Below are 19,661 nucleotides of genomic sequence, written 5' to 3'. Positions count from 1 at the left end.
GCACCTGTAACCCTGCCCCTACCTGGGTACCCCCATGGGAATTACTATTCTCAAGTATATGGTATAATGGTAGAGGATTATAATAAAAATTATAAAATTATGGATATCAAATCATGTGTTTGCAAATTGTATGCTTGTGCTAAAACTAAGAAGATTTGAGGAATGTGCATGTATTTACTGTAACCTAAAACACTACTTGTTTCTGGTAAGGGATTGAAATTAACTTAAAAAGTTTACTTTTACTTGTTGTGAGACTATTTTAATGGTTCAAAATTCTATCTGTATTTCATTTTCAGATAATACAGATGACGATGATAGTGAGAGTGATAAAGAAGAAGTTGAGGCTGTTAGTCCGAAGAAGAGAAAGAAGTAAAATAAATTCATAGTATTAATGTATTGTGTATGTCAGGACATGGTAAACTAGAAAGTAGATAAATCATACAGAAAGGTATTTCATATAATGTATTTTAATACAAGTGTTGCTGCTAAAGTAAGCAGCATAAATTATGATTAGTATAACATGTTGAAAGCTTTTATTTTTTAAACTGGAATACTTTAATAAATGTACTAAGAAGAACCTGCTATTATTCACCTTGTTTGGTGAATAATTAAATGAAAATTCCACAAATGAAATTAGTAAATTTCTTCAATTGTTCAAATCAGTTTAAACTTATAAGACTTTTTCATATAATACTTAATACTATGAATTTAAAATGTTTACATCATTATAGTATAATGTCGAAAATAAAGGATTTCTTTTATTATTTAATGTTTTATTACTTATGATATAATTGTAGTCATATTTACATACACTTTATTTACAGTTCAGTTGATTGTTACAATTTGTCTTCAACTTTTAAATGTAAAGTTCACAAAAATATTACCTTAAAACAATAGCAAAATAAATAGTTGAATGGAATGTTATATAAATCACAGCAATTAATACATTAAATGTACTTCTTAAATCGTAGTCACACTAGATTAAGCAAATGTGGTAACAACCAATCTTAATCTATAATCGATTATTAAATTTATTATTATTTTGCTTTGGAGCAACAATTAAGGTAGAAATTTTCTTTTTGTACTGTAACATGTCCGCCAAAATAATCAAAATAGATCAAGTAAACTAAGTGGTGGAGTTCTTCGAATGTAGTACCCATTTGTAATAGACAATACAGTAATGATTGTTTATCATAATGCACTCGTAAGTGCCTCAAGGTCGAAGAAGTACTCGTCAAATGTTTACCCTTAGATTTGAGTGTAGTTAACTATGTCACTGTTACAACACTTTTGAGGTCGAGAACGAAACTAGATAATTTATAATTAGACGGAGCCTGTCTCATTTTATCTTTTCGCGTTTGTGTATTCTAGATATCAGAGGGTGACTGACATCAGTAATACGGATATCAGGTAGATCAGAGACTAGTGCCTGGGTTCGGGGGCTCGCTCAGGCGGACACGTTGGTGGCCTTGTCGTCGGCTTCGGTGTCCGAACAACATAAATCACAACCGTTGACCCCGCAATCACACATGGACGTCGGACGTATGGAGTTCTGGAATTTCTGAAAAGCAAAATAGGAACCGTTTATTAGGCGCAAATAATACGACGCTGCACGGCCCACGGGCGACGTCTACTTTACACATTTTACCTACTGTTACATAGAAAACGCTTATTTTGTCTATTTTTCAGAATGTGTTATAACAACTAACTTATAAGTTTATAACATACAATTAAATCCTACATCACGAAGCCGTTAAGCGTTAGTTAAGATAACTTAGTTAATTTAATCGTGGCGTCGATGTTTGAAATAGGAAGTACGGTAAATGTTTCATTTCGTGTTTAGAGACGCGTTTCATGAGGAAAATTACCAAACTAGAAATTAATCGTCTGCTATCTTACGTGGTGCTAATATGTACCATGTTAATTGCGAGTAGCAATGCTTTTTGATTTAGCACTTCGACAGTGAAGTTAACAAGGGCATCATTCTAATTTCTACCAAACAAGACAGACACACAAGTAAAATCAGAATCACTTACTTCTCTTATACTATTTCCTGGAGATCTCACAACCACCACAACTGCGTACACCGGTATACACAGCAAGGACAGGGAGGCGATAGTCCAACCTATGACTTGAGCCCACGCTGGATATTCGTATTGTCTGTAGGTCGGTGGCATGTAGTCCACTAGACTGGCGACCCAGAGCGCCAGCAGCAGGGCTGGGGCGGCTATCAACCAGCAGAATCTAAAGTACAGCGACGGCCTTTGTCCTGTGGCACAAACAAGAAACCTTGAAAATTATTTATCAAAACATTTGAAAATTCGCCATGTATTTTAGGTTTTAAGGGCCGCAATTGTTGTAAAATAGATAAGCCAAACGAGTACCTACCTAAATATTTCATAGAACACTCTGTCGATACAAACATTTTAGATACCTTGGTACATCAAACATAACATAAATTATTCGAGTTGAACCATCGCATGCTCATAACTCCACATAGTGACCTTCGTGGTCATAATTGGATGTGTAAAAATGATAAATCTAATATTGTTCCCGCTAATCTCATATCTAAGTCACCATTTGATATGGCTGGACGCACATTAGGTAATGCTACATGGGTGTGCCCGGACTGTAAAAATCATAATCTACCTATACAATTTTAGTTTTGATCGGTTTTGTTTAAGTTCATACTTTTTTAATAGCATACCTAGGCAGAAAATAAGTATTCAAAGCCAAATAATAACTCTCACCTACGAGGCTATTTAGTAAAAACTATTAATCACCTACCTACTCTATTAACTCTATAAAAGCGTTCTTATTTGATATCATGTTATCATCAATAATGATTTAATTGCTAAGTTTTACTACTACGTATTTTATCAGTGACCTTACAACGTACCTCGCTTGTGTCTCATTGGGTTAGTAAGTAAATATTAGGCGCCTACATATATATTAGGGTATATAGATATATTATACTGTACACAATTTTTCCTTTTTTAGTTTAACTTAAGTCCATCTTATCAAGCTTGTAGTCTTATGTAAGGTAATTGCTCAAATTAAGACAGTATGTTTGATTAACCGATAAGCTTAAAAATATGGAGAAAGAGGTATTTGATTGAAAACTTAAAATTACTAATTAATTTTCCTAATTAACAACCTTAATTAAGAATAATTTCGCAAGTTATTTCAACAACTCTTACCCGTCATTTGTTTTATATTTTTGGACAGTCTGTCGACTCCGTAAAACCAGGCTATGGCGACCATCTCGAAGAAGGCGAGGTACGTAATACTTAAGGAAGCTGCGTAGTAATCCATCAGTTGGAACATGTAGATGCCACTTTGTATAATGTGCGGTAATCCAAACACCAATGAGACTGCGCAGACGCACAAAACCAGCAACTCGTGGTACACGAGTCGCCTTCGAATCATGTCAGGAAAACCGTCTTGTATTGAAGTCACTACCACCTCCACTATGGCAAACTGAAATTAGAGAAAAGTTTAATGCATTATTTTTGGATAGCGAACAGTAGTGAATAGGGTTGCCAGATGTCCGGTATTTAAGCGTACAGTCCGGTATTTTCGAGGTCTGTCCGGTAAAAAATTAACGGTCATACCGGACAGAACAATGTCTGGTATTTTGAAGAAAGTTAGTGTTACTGGTACCTAGTTTTAGGTGATTTTAATTTTTTTAGAAGCTCCTACCTTACTTTTATTTTGTTAAGTAAGTTAAAGTATATAATGGCGACCACAATTATGTAGACCCTGATTCTCGACAAGAGAAGTCGTTTAAAAATAGCTCTCGTCATCTCAAAAATTGATTAAGAATTATTTTTAAGAAGTAAAACAATATTTTTAAAGTAAATGAAAACACTAGTATACAACGATCATAGCATAATAATATGGATCAAAGTTCATTCAACATACCTGACTGTTTAAGCCCAGGCAAAGAAACATAAAGAAGAAAAGAACTGCCCATAATTGAGATGCGGGCATTTTTGCAATTGCCTGGGGGTATACCACAAACAGCAATCCCGGACCTAAAAAAGACAATAATAATTAAAATTTTAAGTAAAACTCTGAGTAGGTACCTTACAATTTGAATAGATATGATAGAAGGCTTAGCCACATTAGAATGGGTATCTCTGCATTAGGTAAATATACAAAATACTTAAATAAACAGTGCTTTCTTTACAGTATCGAGTATCGAGGTAATATTAAAGAATAACAAATACTTTAGCAATGTTAGTAGCAAAAAAAATATTTTATTGGGTTTTTGTTTAATTTTTCTAGAATTTGAAGATGATAATAATTATGGCGCTCGTTTCCGACAAAGAATGAATCAAGTTCACGAGTACGTTCTATTTGGTCTCCACATTTTTATCTCTTGTTGAAATTTTTGTCAAGCATAAATTATCTTTAAATATTTGTTCTACAAATATTGTGCGATTTATCGGTACTTACTATCAGCTATAACAGACTTCACTGAAGTATTTTGTTCGAACGCTATATTTCCTATAGTCGCGAAGGTAAATATACCAACTATAAGACTGGTGACTGCGTTTATTAGGGACACGGCTAGTGTGTCGTGAAGGAAATTGTTATCGAAGCGATTATACGAGGCGAACATCATCATCGATCCAAATGCGATTCCGATAGAGTTGAAGATCTGTGACGCCGCGTTCACCCACGGTCTCGACTGTTTGAGTAGTTCCCAGTCAGGCTTGAAGAAGAACCTCAATCCTCTGTCGGCGCCTTCGAGTGTCAACGATCGACCGAGAAAAACTATGATCAGTAAAAACGGCAGAGTCGTGGTGATGTAGCGAACTTTAGCTGAGGATTTGATGCTCTTCCAGATGGCAAAGTAAACCAACAACCAAGCACACACCAAACAAGCCGCCAACTCCCACCGCATGCCACCAGGGTACTCAATACCATCACTCATGCTTAATACCTTCTTCCTGAAAGTATACGTTTTGTTAAAAGCATTACCATTGAATTACATAATTATATTTATTAGGAACGACAACGTTTTATATTATTATAGAAATGCATATTTATTTTTGTAGAGCGGTTATATAGATATTACATTACTACCTATAGTAGGTATAACATTTTAAATAGATGAGATAGACAATGGATTAGAAAATTATTAATGTTTTAGTAGGTGCAATTTTGGTATTTCAGAAATAACTATCGGAAATTTAAAATTCGGGTATTTAATTTTAGGATTGGGTCTAAAATATTAAACTCATAGCCCAGGTATATGGGTTATATAAAAATCTCTACTTACTCAAAAAATTGTTCGCTGGGGGTTTGTGAGCTGTTTGGCTTGGTCATGTTGTGATTAGGAACCCAACACTGCGCTGTATTCCAGCGGTTGGAACAGCTAGCCCAAGGTACTTCCGATTTGAATGAGGTGAAGAAATAATATATCGCCCACGCTATAATAACAGCGTAATATGTGGACATTAAAAACGAGATTACTACACTTGCGAGTCCAGCGCCTGTAAAAAAACATTATATCCAGTAAGTAACCTGACGCGTGAAACATAAGGCCAATGTTAAAATGAGCCGTGCGATTCTCGGAAAGTCATTCCAATGAACAGTACCAACAACCAAAGAAACTTTTCATTATGAAGTAACTCTACAAGAATATAACAAAGGTTTGAATAATGGCTCAAGTCGAGAAAAATTGCCGCTATTACTATGCAATTATAGTTTTATAAGCTGTTTAAAAGGGTTTAACCGGTAGCGCTACAGAGTTGACCTTGAATGTAATGGGTGGCTTCGTTGCGTAGATCGAAACTGTACCTTTGAACAATGGACATATTTGCGACAGTGCGCCGATAGGTCCGTGCGCTGTGTACTGGCCGACCGCCAGTTCCATGAACAACATTGGTACTCCGCATACTAGAAGTATTATGAAGTAAGGTATCAGGAATGCACCTAAAAAGAGATTATATATTATTAAAAATATATTCGGACCATTAGGAGTTACACAGGAAATCTCGTACGCAATTATCAACTTTGAGAGTTTTTGAGTATTCAAATAAGACTTGAGGAAAAACTGAAAGTATTTCTAAAAATAAATTAAGCGAAGTATGCATTTTTGAAATAAGAATCTAATTACTGGTTCATACACAAACTAGTACTTGTAGGTGCTGACCATTTTTAAATTAAAAACAGACAAAAAGAAGAAGTTTAAGTGTCTTAACACACTAGGCCGAAAATACGCGGCCCAAGTTCGGTATGATTACGCCAGCAATGTATTTTAAATTACCGATGACACAACATGCCGAAATTACGTCGCATTATATTGTATGCGTAGCGCATTGCTGACGTAATCATGCCGAACTTCGGCCGCGTATTTTCGGCCTAATGTGTTTAGACACTATCAATGTCAATTGCGTTCCAGTACTCTCAAGTATTGATCATAATCGCCATAACAGTTTTAGAGGAGTGATGACATAAACGAGTAACGCTAACGACCTACATCGAGCGTGTGTTATGCCCTTGCTATCACTAGCTTGACCTAGAAGAATTGCTGTAATTAACCTAATCATGGCTCAAACGTAATCTACGTATCGTCCGTGTTCTGTCATATCTCTGAAGTCTGAACACCGACGCGTAGATAGATAGGTACGTGAATGATAATGTTTGGTATTTTCAGTTGTGACCGCGTGAATGATATACAGACATTTTCAGTTATATAATTTTGTAAAGATTATTTGGTAGTAAAAATTATTAGTATTTATATTATATATTATTACTTGTTTGATTAAACCATTAACCAATTGTAATATTTTATGATGAATTAGTCACAAGTATTATTCATAACTCTACCATAAAAATTGCTTTCTTCATTTTCAGAATATTTTAGTTTTTTGATATCGGCGGCATGGTGGTATCACTTTAGTGGCTACGCTACGTAGGTGTATATCAATCTATAGATAAGTTCAATTGTGATAAAATATTACATTGTTAATATTATTGAATTGTGCTGTTTATTTCTTATCACTATTTGTTTGGAATACTTATTGAACTTGTCTATTGTAAGTACAGAATACACATTAATTTCGCAATATCACAATACTGTTTCTACAACATACCGATTTAGTAGAAAGTAGAAACATAGTATTTTGTATCTTAAAACTTATAGTTTGGAACACATTTTCGATATCAAATCAATCAATGCTTATCACGCGTGGGGCTATGTGATACAATCCCGAAACCCATAGTATAGGTACAAATTACTACTAAATAATTTCATATTTCAAAAGTAAGGTATCTATTTGACTACTTCTCTACATGGCGTGGGCTTTTTTGAGGCACAAACATAATTTGTTCAGGGATTAAAACTTAATCGCATTCAAAATATTATTGTAGGTAGTGCTATTTTAGTGTGGTGTTATATGTATGATTAAACAATGATACGTCAATAAATCACGGCGATATATCATCCGATATCTCGCCTCTCGAGAGGACGTACGCGCCGCGTGACGTCTCGATTTACAGCCGCCAGATGTAATTCACACCGACGCCCTATGTTGGCACTCCTCGTTTGTGCCTCGGCGACAATCACTGCCGTTTAGCACTATACGACACAAACATTATTTAAATTATGAAAGCACGACGGAACAGATAGGCTGCGTTCACACCGAACTTATTGTCAGCCGCTGAAGCCGGTGACGTTTGACAACAATTTTTTAGGGTTCCGTACCCAAAGGGTGAAAACGGGACCCTATTCATGAGTCTTCGATGTTTGTCTGTCCGTCTGTCTGTCTCCAGGCTGTATCTCAAGAACCGCTATAGCTAGAGTTCTGAAATTTTCACAGATTGTGTATATCTGTTGCCGCTATAACAACAAATACTAAAAAAAAATATTTAAAGGGGGCTCCCATACAACAAACGTGATTTTTTTGGCCCTTTTTGCTCGATATCAATAATGGCAACATGTAGGCACTTGATATTTTCACAAAGGCTTAATATTATGTCTACTTTTATATTAATATTTAAGAATTAAGAAAAAATATTTAAGAAAAAATTAAGGCTCCCATACAAAAACACAATTTTTCGCCTATTTTTCCTCTTTAACGGTACGGAACCCTTCGTGCGCGAGTCCGACTCGCACTTGGCCGATTATTCATACAATATAATATTAACATTTTCGTTCACACCTAACCGACAATACGTCACCATAGCCTGGCCACCTAGCTAGTGGCTAGTTCTTATTTTTGTACCCAGACTTAATTCTGCGTCCCTAGATAGTTTAAAATTTTACTTTCGACTAGGCCTCAATATCAACGACTTACGGATCTTCTAATAGAAACTTCGAGTATATATACCTCGGAGCATACCACGTTTGAGTGGACTTTATGTTTTATCTTTTTAAAGCTGTCTCCACGTTAGTCCATGGCCCACGCTGTAGACGTGTAGAGTATAATATTCATCTTAGATTGACCATGCTTAATACAGTACATGTTAGAGACAGCTTCGTAATTGAAGACATGAGTGGATGAAGCGGGTAACAATTTTTAACCGACTTCCAAAAAACGAGGAGGTTATATATTCGGCTGTGGATATTTTTTTTTATTTTTTTTTATTTTTGTATGTTCAACGATTGCTCCGCCGTTTCTGAACCGATTTTCGAAATTTTTGTTGTTTGCATAAATGGAGGCTTTAGGAGCGGGAAAATTATTTGAAAACGAAAAAAGTGGATTCTATGTATATCTAGATAATATGTAAGACAGATGATGAAGTAAGTTACAAGTTTTGTTCAAATTATAAGGAAAAGATCAAAAGACTCATGCTTTTCCTTATTGTAATTGCTCTCATATTGTAAAATGTTAGTTACTGGGTTCATCCACTCATGTCTTCAATTATGGTGGCAATCGTGATTAACAATCATGGTTCATTGCCTACTAAACATTGAAGAAATTGCCATCAAACCTTGAAATGAACTTCAAAGAAATGCGAAGACGATGAAAGTTGGGTAGAGCCACATAATAATATGATGTGTGTACATATTATTACAAGGTGGAGGTTACTTAGTCCTATGCACGGGCCACGGTCTCACTGCCTAACGTATCCTATGATAATAATATTATGTTACATTCATTTGCAAATACGTAGCCTGATTTAAATAAATAAATTAACAAATAATTATACTGTTACTAACCGATCATATCGCATAAACTAAACAATTGCGCTACAAAATATTTAGCTTGTATGAAGGGGATGAATACAAATTACAAATCAAAATTTTGTATGGAGTAAGAGAGTTTAACGGGTGTGAAGCTCTAAGAGCAGCGCATTAAAGTCGTTCAGATAAAATGTTAGTATAATTAGGGCCTGTTTCACCACTTCCTGATAAGGCTATCCACCACTTAATTTGACAGATGAAGTATAGAGAATCTGTCAAAAAAATTGTAAATTGCCTATTCAGCACTTTATCAGAGAGTGGTGAAACAGGCCCTTAAAATATTATAAAAATATTAAAATTTTTAGAAGTTTTATCAGATACTGTATTATAACTTATAAGTTGTAAGCCATAAGGCATTTAAAATAGTCAAAAAATTATTCATATACTTTATAGAGCTCAGTGGATAGTGCGTACTGCTCTCGTGTTTACGAGTAGGTGGGTATGTAAATAAGTATTTATTAAACATTAAGTACCAAGTAGATACGTAATAAATATTTTTAAGTATGATAAATCTTTTTAAATCATCCTTTATTTGAAAAGTAACATTTGGAGTGTTTATATTTACTTATTTCACAAGGTGTAACAAAACTAAGTGATAATATTTTAGGGAGTGTATGTGTCCCTTATATTATAGAGGTCACTTCGAAAGTAGCAGCACTGAAAGAGCAACATTTTTTTGTAATTTGTAAAGTGTCATGTATTTTTCCATATAAAAGTAAAAAAAGTTACCTCTTTCAGCACTGCTACTTTCACAGCGAACTGTAAGTATGTATATAGGGAACCAATATGTGTGGTTCCCTAAAGTATTATGTCCTAGTTTTTTACACCTTGTATTTCGGATGTTAGAATAAGACCTACAAACTACACTGAATGCCCAATTACTTAAAACGATTAATATAATTGATTGAAACATCTTTGGAAGCAGCTATTAGCGTTTGTTACTTCACAATGGCGAATTGAGCTAAGTGTGTGATTCATGAGCCACTTACGCGCCGTCAGGCGACGCATCAGCCGGAATTGGCTGTTAAACGGACTATCTACCTACTAGATATGATAGTATCTAGTGTAGGTACGGCGAACTCAATGCTACGAGAATCACGATTTTGCAAATACACAAAATAATATTTACTCTGCATGCGACACTCGAGCAATTATAGGAAATATGCTAATAAGATAAAATATGGGCGTGTCCGTATAGTTAAAATTACGAGAATTGTGACCAATTTATCAACCAGTATAATAAATATAATTATCAACAACTCAGTGATATCATTTTGGTTATGCGACAGTTACGATTATAACAAACGAGGTGGATTATTAAAATCTAGATCATAAAATGATCCCCTCATTTTTACGATGCTGCCAGAGTAATCTTATGACTATTTCGACGATTTCATTCCGGAAGACGACTTATAATCTGTGCACTTGTGCAAAATAAGAAGTAGTATCAATTTGCTTACCTCCACCGCTTTTGTAGCAAAGATACGGGAAGCGCCATACGTTGCCGAGGCCCACAGAGTACCCGACACAAGCCAGAACAAATTGCATTTTGTTCGCCCAAAAAGGCCTTCGGGGTTTTAAGTGTACAGTCTCGGCATCTTCTTCCTCTTCTCCACAGTCGCTCTCGTGGGAGGCGGTGTCTTCATCCGGTGGACTGAAAACAATTTGTATAGTTTCAGCAAGTTTCCAATACAATAGTTTTAGTATTTGCTTACTTAGTAATGTTTCAAAGTCTATTGAGATTCGGACCTTTCATTGTCGAAGTGATTCAACATGTTGGTCGTTTACCGTATCAACGGCTATGAAAATCAACACGAATTTGTAATAAACGAGCACTGTACTACGCAATGACGGGATGAATCCAATAGCCAAAACCTCTGTCTTTCGAATTTTAACCTCCGTGGTCTAGTGGTATAGAGCGCGGCTCTTGACTCGGAGGTCGTGGGTTCGATTCCCGCGTTGAAAACATGTTATTTTCAAGTTTGGTTAGGCTGATCACCTGATTGTCTGACAAGTAAGATAATCCATGCGTCGGATGGGCATGTAAAAAATCAGCCCTGCGCCTGATCTCTTGCCGGTCGTGTTGGTCTTCCGTCCCACTGGGTTATGAGAGTAAAGGAATAGAGAGTGCTCTTGTGTACTACGCACACACTTGGGCACTATAAAATTACACCTTCGTAGCTGGCCTGGTTTCAATGAAACCGGCCACCGTCACCGAAACTGGTGTGGGAGCTATTATTATTATTACAAGTGTATTTTTTGTTCTTATTTTAATCTATAAAATACACATCAATTTTTAATCTATAAAATAGAAAAAAAAATTGAATATATTTTGATGTTAAAATAGGAAATACCTAGGTGTCTAATATAATACGATGTTAAATTGTTATAATATATACAATGTATAAGGTGATTTCCAATATGACACTCAGTCGGTGACTTGTCGCTTACGGTGCTGGTAGAGAATTTAAAGTGGTTTATTAGGGATATTGCAACTGATCCACAAAATTATATGATGTTCTCGTGTCTAGGTACTATGTAACAAAACAAAGCGATAATATTTTAAAGTTAATGAGTCCCATGTATAAAGGTCACTGTATAGGTAAGTAGCAGCGCTGACAGAGTTAACTTTTTTAAATTTTTATATGGGAAAAATTCATGACTCTAGGGCGCTTGCCCATACGAATCGCAAAAAATAAAGACTCTTTCAGAGCTTCTACTTTCATAGAGAACTTTATTCAAAGGAACACATACACAGTACCTATACACACTCTAAAGCATTTTTATTTTTGAGACAAGAAACATATCACTTTGGTTACAGTACCTACAACTACACTTCTAAGTCGCATACTCCTTACTTAGTTCTGTCTATTCTGGTAAAATAGTAATTTTCTGTTTTTTTTAATTTAAAATTTTAGACCTTAATTTAAATGCTCTTATCACAGGTTTTTTTAATTACCAATTTAAATAAATTTCGCGTTTCTAACATATTAATATCTCTATATGCCCAAATGTGTGTATTCTTAGAAGTTGTAAGGATATTTTAGAACACTTTCTACGTCACTAATACCTTGGTAATATCACAAAACGTTCACTGCATAACAACATATTTTCTAAACCAACCTTAATAGCCTGGACTTCATTTCGAACTTTTACTTCTTAGTAGTCATCGGCTGAGAGGAGCGAGTATACTAAGAGCCTCATGTGCGTCTCCTGAATATATATTATTGCTAATTGACCTTGAGTTGAGTAGAAAAGTTCATTATATTTGTGACATAATAAACAGGGTGTACGTAAGATTATCTTTTACGAGTGTGGCAAATATAACACCTGTAAACGGTATAATATCACTTACACCGTTTTGCACGCGACTCGAATTAGGCATTAAGGCTTAATATTCATAGAGAACTATAACAACATTTTCTATCACGATATTATTATTATTTACTACTAGATGTTCCGCGCGGCTTTTTCTTCTTAAGAACTACTGGAGCAAATTCAAAAATTGCTCCAGTAGTTCTTAAGATTCGCTCTTATTAGTCTTAGCGTGATAAAATATAGCCTATAGCCTTCCTCAATAAATGGGCTATTTAACACTGAAAGAATTTTTCAAATCGGACCAGTAGTTCCTGAGATGAGCGCGTTCAAACAAACAAACTCTTCCGCTTTATAATATTAGTATAGATAGAGGGTTCCATGGTTGAAAGTCTTAGATACGTTAGGTTAGATTTAAATTGATATAGCCACTAATAATGACACTTTTTAGGTGTGCCATGTTTGTGCTGAGAAAGAACAACCTGCAAAAGAAATCAACTGGGTCGTTTGCAATCAAATCTGGCAGCTGCGTCAACAGCATCTGTAGGTGAGTTTCTAATAATATTGTCCTTTACTGTAGATGAGTAAACGCTTGGACATATTGGGCGTTTGCGTGCGTTTCTCCATCTGTAAAGTGCTTGCGCGTTTTGGACATTTGTGAATATTTTGTACTCTACACATCAAGCTAAGTACATATTTTTTTGCTATTTAGGTTACTTAGCTTGGTGCACCGTGGATTCTGTAGGTTAAGGATAATAATCTAATTCTGGCCTTATTGATACAAATGAACCTTATACCTTATAAGTTATATTATATAATATAATACATAGCGCAACATTAACCACCTACCTCTACATTACAACAGCATTAAATTTTTTTAACCTCAGTAACTTCGTCAGTAACATTATGTTTTACAAACATTAAAATATGAAACACCAAATATTAAAATTGATGTCACATGACGTAAGGTTGGTGCTTGCTTACACCATTGACGCTATCTCATAAATAAATAATCGTTCGAAGGAATTTCGAAAAAAGTCCTAATCCTTAGCTGTCAACGTTTAAGTACGTAGACGTATTTTAAAATCATTATCAAAAAGCAGTGATAAGGCCCGGCCCAGCGTCAATTCGCGATTCGCGAGCGGTGCGGCGCGGGAGCAGATGATATTTAGCTAATAATAATACTACCTACACGTATTACGTACATCTTATCAGTATTCACCGCGAAGGTCGACTCGAACAAACTCCCCTGAGATGGGGATTTTTGGATTATCCGAATTGCTGTCATATTCTAAATCCTCCTATTGACAATGCTCTTAAATGCAACGTATCTGATATGACATGCAATTTTTAATATTTTTCATCTCATGATGTAACTAATTAAATTCTGGCTCACAAGTATAGGCAAAGTTTTCGTAATTAAATTTTTGTCCTCGTATTAATTATTGTAAGTATAGTCTATTTTAAATGCGTTGATTTTCGTGATCATAAGACATTTTATGCTTGACGAATATAATGCTGTCTAATATCTATAGTCAGTGATCTTTGGTAATAGAAGGCTTGATTTAATTCATAGGCTTTATGTTGCTTAACATGTTTTGAACATGAATCCCTTTCATTAACCTCTTATTAATAATATTATATATCAATAATTTCTTTAAAATGCTTAGAGGACTTCTGTTGCCCAAGAAAGGAAAATATCCCATTTCCCACAATGTTGCAGATTGATAATTTGATCATAGCTCCAATTAATTATTATTATTAGTAGGTAGTGATTATAGTTTTTTAACTGACTTCCAAAAAGGTGGAGGTTATATATTCGGCTGTGATTTTTTTTGTATGTTCAACGACTACTCCGCCGTTTGTAAACCGATTTTGAAAATTTTTCTTTTGTTGTATAGAGTTTTACCCCAATTTGGTACCATGTTCACAAAAGTGGTGACCTGATGATGGGATCCATAAGTAATCGAGGGAACTCCTCCAAATTTATATGAAAACATATGGTGATTTCGGTTTTATGAGAAGTATCCTAAACATATGCATCAAGAAATGCCATGGTTCCGAAGGTACTAAGAGAGAGAGATATATATATATATATATATATATATATATATATATATATATATATCATCATCATCATCACTACCACCACACCAATGACCCTATTATTGGTGGTAAATTTTTTGGGACATATTATTTCTTCAAGCCCCATAAGAGCACCGGTGATCGCAACAACAATAGAATACAAAAGCATTTCCTGCCTGTCTAGCATACGCCAACGAGATATCTCACTCTACATGTTTTCTCGATGTTTGATGGTTTGTCTCTTCATCTCTATTGACCCTAGCATGACAAACATTTTTTCTCGCGTAGATCTATCATGGAAATAACACATTTTTATAGAGTTTTGTCGAGATAATATTGTCGAGATTTTGACATTATGAGACGAGTAGTTTTTAATTATTCTCGAGAGTGAGATATTTCGTTGGCGTATGCTAGGCAGGCTGGATTCTGCGATCGAAGTATTATGTAGTTATATTAACATTGCTTTAAGTAGTTTAAGCATAATATTATATTATGTTTATATATAATATAATATAATATTATATTATGTTAGTGTATAATTGAACGAAAGTCAGAAAGAACAGAAAAAACAGAAAGTCACTGAACAGTACTTTAGAGCCTTTAAAGATGGCGTTTGAACATTTCATCATTGCTTGATTAGCTCCATTAGCTCCAAGCATAATATACTTACCTACACTGGTATTATGCTTGTTGGAGTTGTTTAAGCAATTCAGAAGTGGTAGTGATCTCAGATGATTTCTTAAAATTAGCGTTTATCTATTTATAAAAGGTTTTGTATCGTTTATTTTTCTTAAATTTCTTAATTTAATATGTTTACTTAAATCTTTAAATGTATAAATTATGTTATTTTGTTAACTCGTAGTGATCACATTGCGTCTGTCCGTTTTTTTTCATATCTTAATGTATATATTTCTTGTGTGCGTGTGTATGTGACTGAACTCCTCCTAAACGACTGGACCAATTTTGATGAAATTTTTTGTGTGTGTTCGTGGAGATTCGAGAATGGTTTAGATGTACAGTTTGGTCTACTGGAAAATGTTTTTTCAATTAATTTCTTATTTATAAGGAGTTGTTGATTTTGGAATGTTTTACATTAGATCCGGCGGACGGCGCTATCATCGCATTCAATATTATTCTATTTCAATTTTAGTTTGTCCTGACAGATGGTGCTACGATTAATTTGAAAAAAATTTTGTTATTCAATTCATGTGCTGATTAAAATATTAAATAAATAACACATAGGCTACAATTTTAACCGACTTTCAAAATGGGGGAGGTGTTATGTTCGTTTTCTTATATTCAACGATTACTCCGCCGTTTGTTAACCGATTTTCAAAATTTTTCTTTTGGTATATAGGCTATCATCCCAATTTGGTATTATATTCAGAAAAGTGGTGATCTGATGAAGGATCCATAAGTAATCGAGGGAACTCCTCAAAACTTATAGGGAAACATATGGTGACTTCGGTTTCGTGAGAAGTATTCTAAGCATATGCTACCAACAAGTAAGATTTTGCACCGAGATATACCTGGTATACCGTGATTCGGAAGGTGCTGAGAGAATTCCTGATTCTTTATAGATACAAGTTTGGGAGTTTCGGCGTTGTTTTAAGAACAGAAAGCATATGCTACTATGCAAATTACATTCTTCATCATCATCATCATCATCATCACTACCATATTATACCATTTCATAGTCTTTTAGATCGAGACTCGAGTTTGTCAAGCGATAATTTAAAAAAATCTATATCTACCTAATATTATAAACCTGAAGAGTATGTTTGCTTGAACGCGTCAATCTCAGAAACTACAGGTCCGATTTAAAAACTTATCTCAGTGTTAGATAGATCATTTATCGAGTAAGACTCATCATTTATCGAGAAGGTTATATTATATTATTACTCTAAGACTAATACGACAGAAGAAACTCAGGAAAATGTGGGAAAAACGGGGGAAATATTTTTTATGGGAAAATGTAGCTACGGATTCTGTAAAATTTCTAATTTACGCGGGCGAAGCCGCGCGGGACATCTAGTTCTTTATAATTTACTATAATATTACATTATGTTAAATTACAAACGATTTAAGGGAGATCTATAGGATGTTAAGTTTGTTTTAAATATCGTGTATTAAGCACTTGAGCTATTTTAAATACTGTGTCAATTCGTTTATCGATGAAATGGTTATCGATGAGATACATTAGATTTGTCACAGTTGGGCGCCCACCAACTTCCGGGGTGACTCATTCAAGCTCTGCACGTTTTTCGGAAAAGTAGAAACTTTTCCGAAAAACGTTCAGATAGCTTAATAAGTATAATAGACAATATCGAAATTCCAATTAAAATTTTCGTCTTATACACTTAATATAATTCTTTGTACTACAGTCCTTGTGAGATACTGTACGTTGCCTGCAACTTACTTTTTTCAAATTGAGAATACAATGCCTGATGTAAAATTAATTTATTGCTCTATTCCGTATTAACGTTTTCCTTGACATTCAGAAAGTAGTCAAGATTAGCTGTGGTTTAACCTAAACCGAGTAGTAACACAACTGGTGTCCGTTTAACTATAAAAGATATAACTTGCCAAAAATATGTTCTACAGAATTGTATAAGTAATTTTAGTAAAGCATGCACATTCCTAGTAGATAATGTGCATTTTAATGTTCAATATAATTAAAAAACCGGCCAAGTGCGTGTCGGGCCACGATAGGGTTCCGTAATACCGCTGATTTTTGATTGGTCAATGACAGGATATATTTTATAACGTGTTTTACACTACTAACAACATCATCTCAGTTACGTTCAAAGGAATTTGAATGAAAAGTTTCTTTATACTTCGCCGAATACATTTTAGTTGATCGACTATAACTCAATAACTTATGAAGTCTTCTTAGCCGTGATAGTTTTCCTTTTAAATTCAACACTAGCTTTTTCACTGAGCTTTGCTCGGTATTCGATAAAACACGAATAAAATCACATTTTCTAAAAATGATTCCTAGCTAGATCGATTTATCGCCCCCGTAACCCCCTATACATATACTAAATTTCATGAAAATCGTTGGAGCCGATTCCGAGATTCCAATTATATATATACAAGAATTGCTCGTTTAAAGATATAAGATAATATACTAGCTATTTGACCGAGCTTTGCTCGGTATTTGATAAAACACGAATAAAATGACATTTTATAAAAATGATTCCTAGCTAGATCGATTTATCGCCCCCGAAACCCCTATATACTAAATTTCATGAACATCGTTGGGGCTGATTCCGAGATTCCAATTATATATATACAAGAATTGCTCGTTTAAAGATATAAGATATTTCCTACTCTCGTGAATTTTTTCACATTTTAATTGTTTAGCTGGCAGAAGGTCCATCCATCCAGATACTTATTTTATACAACTAATTTTAACTGCTCAAATGCGTCGGCATATAAAGCCACCAAATTGCGGCCAAACTTGTAAATAATGCGTAATATTACCTATATTAAACCGTAGATGGGACACTGAATACTTTTTTACTGGAAGGTGTTTATTTAGATGACCCTAAATACCCATTTTCATATATTTTATTAGTAGAAACTTCAGGGCAGTAAGGAGGAGAATTTAGTTTTAACAAGGTATGTTGTTCAAAGTACTAAATTAAGTGTAATGTGCTGTACAATATGCATACTTTATATTTTACACTCTGTAAGCCGTTAGTACATAATATAAATGTTTGGAAAATTTTATATATGATAACGTTTTACCAATTTAATATTTTGTGAGTAGGTATCTTATCTGTACCTATTTATAACAAAAAGTAAACTCTATTCGACTGTTTAGATGATTTATGATATATATTTTATATTTTACAAGATAATGGTTTGTGATATTACATTTCCCTTTTGCGAGCCTTATTTTAAGTTTTTTACTAATGAGGTTAAAACAATAATCGTCTGTACATTATATCCATTGATTTAAATAGTAAAAGTGAAGTCGTTTTGTGGATCATACAACGTTTAGTATAATTCTCTCTCTACTGTTCACAACTCAAATGAAAAGAATTGTAAGCTGACAAGACCATAAACATTTGCTAACAATAGTTAACTCTATTTGTATGTTTAGACTACATTTTATGTTCTGCATGAGGTGCAATATTGAATAATACTTGAACCGGATAGGACGTATAGATACAAAATGGTTCGCAGCTCAAGCAATTGAATAATAACCACAGGAGGATGTGACATCCGCAAAAATACTCACGTAGGAGGACGCACGAGATGAAACAACTCCGTGGGCGACGTCGGTACTCTTCTTATGACCATTTTTCGGCCGTCGGTGCATCCCATTCCGATAGAAGCTAACGATCTTATCGAAGGAGCGTACTGGCTGGTGCCGTTCTCCGACCCTTCCGGGAAAGCAGTGACTTGATCGTAAGGTCGTAAGCTTCGCGCCGAAGCTGCACCGGAAGCGGCGTTCACATCTCGGATCTTGTGAGTGTCCGTGAAGCTCTTCACCTTACGCATCTGACCAGAGGGCGTTAAGGTCGGGGCCGGGTGGTGCGGGTCTAGCAGTCTGGAATCTTCGTGGTCCATTCCTTCGTAACGGTCCACGTGTATCGCCAAAGCCGGCGGCGCGGCTCCCGCCGATCTATCGGCTCTACTCATATTCACGTCACAGGGTCATGCCGCGATGATTAATGCGCGATTGCACGAGCAACGCGCACGAGTGAGAACGAGCGAGGTCGACTAAACGGGCCGGCCGACTGGTTCGTCAATCGTGGCAATTGGTAAACAAAATGTGATTCTGCGAGCGAGCAGTGGGGAGGGCGGGAGGGGGAGGGGGGAGCAGATAGGAGGTCGCGCATGCGCTATGGCGACGGTATTATTTTTCGCTGCGCCTGCGACTATAGTAATATTTCGCATTCTAATTTCTAACTATTAAGCTATGCTTATGTCATAATATCCATAATAATCAAAAGTGTATAACACCTTCCTAGTATAGTAAAACACTATACTTACCAAAAGTGTTCAAACATCTTATACTTTATCATTATAGAATGATAGTAAGATG

The 19,661-nt window shown here is 35.1% G+C and overlaps 1 protein-coding gene across 1 annotated transcript; it reads right to left on the bottom strand.

Annotated features, from left to right (window-relative positions):
- Nucleotides 1-791: 791 nt before the first annotated feature.
- Nucleotides 792-19,378, bottom strand: LOC121731670 (sodium- and chloride-dependent GABA transporter ine). The gene is made up of 9 exons (XM_042121233.1): nucleotides 18,852-19,378; nucleotides 10,663-10,856; nucleotides 5,812-5,946; nucleotides 5,291-5,504; nucleotides 4,462-4,958; nucleotides 3,925-4,037; nucleotides 3,201-3,480; nucleotides 2,037-2,269; nucleotides 792-1,561 (listed from the first exon to the last, which is right to left on the bottom strand). The coding sequence occupies exons 1-9, from the start codon at nucleotides 19,253-19,255 to the stop codon at nucleotides 1,448-1,450; spliced, it is 2,184 nt and encodes a 727-aa protein (XP_041977167.1). The 5' UTR covers nucleotides 19,256-19,378; the 3' UTR covers nucleotides 792-1,447.
- Nucleotides 19,379-19,661: the final 283 nt, after the last annotated feature.

The sequence above is a fragment of the Aricia agestis genome, chromosome 11 (genome assembly GCF_905147365.1).
Source record: "Aricia agestis chromosome 11, ilAriAges1.1, whole genome shotgun sequence".
NCBI classification, from domain to species: Eukaryota; Metazoa; Arthropoda; class Insecta; order Lepidoptera; family Lycaenidae; genus Aricia; species Aricia agestis.
The sequence above is the reverse complement of the archived record's forward strand: the minus strand, read 5'-3'. Positions and strand labels throughout refer to the sequence as shown.

Excerpts from the sequence above, each read along its gene's own strand:
- LOC121731670 (XM_042121233.1), bottom strand. The coding sequence starts at position 19,255 with ATGAGTAGAGCCGATAGATCGGCGGGAGCCGCGCCGCCGGCTTTGGCG. Across the intron at positions 5,947-10,662 it reads TTGCTACAAAAGCGGTGGAG|GTGCATTCCTGATACCTTAC; the intron begins GTAAGCAAATTG and ends ATCTCTTTTTAG. Across the intron at positions 1,562-2,036 it reads CAGGAAATAGTATAAGAGAA|AAATTCCAGAACTCCATACG; the intron begins GTAAGTGATTCT and ends TTTGCTTTTCAG.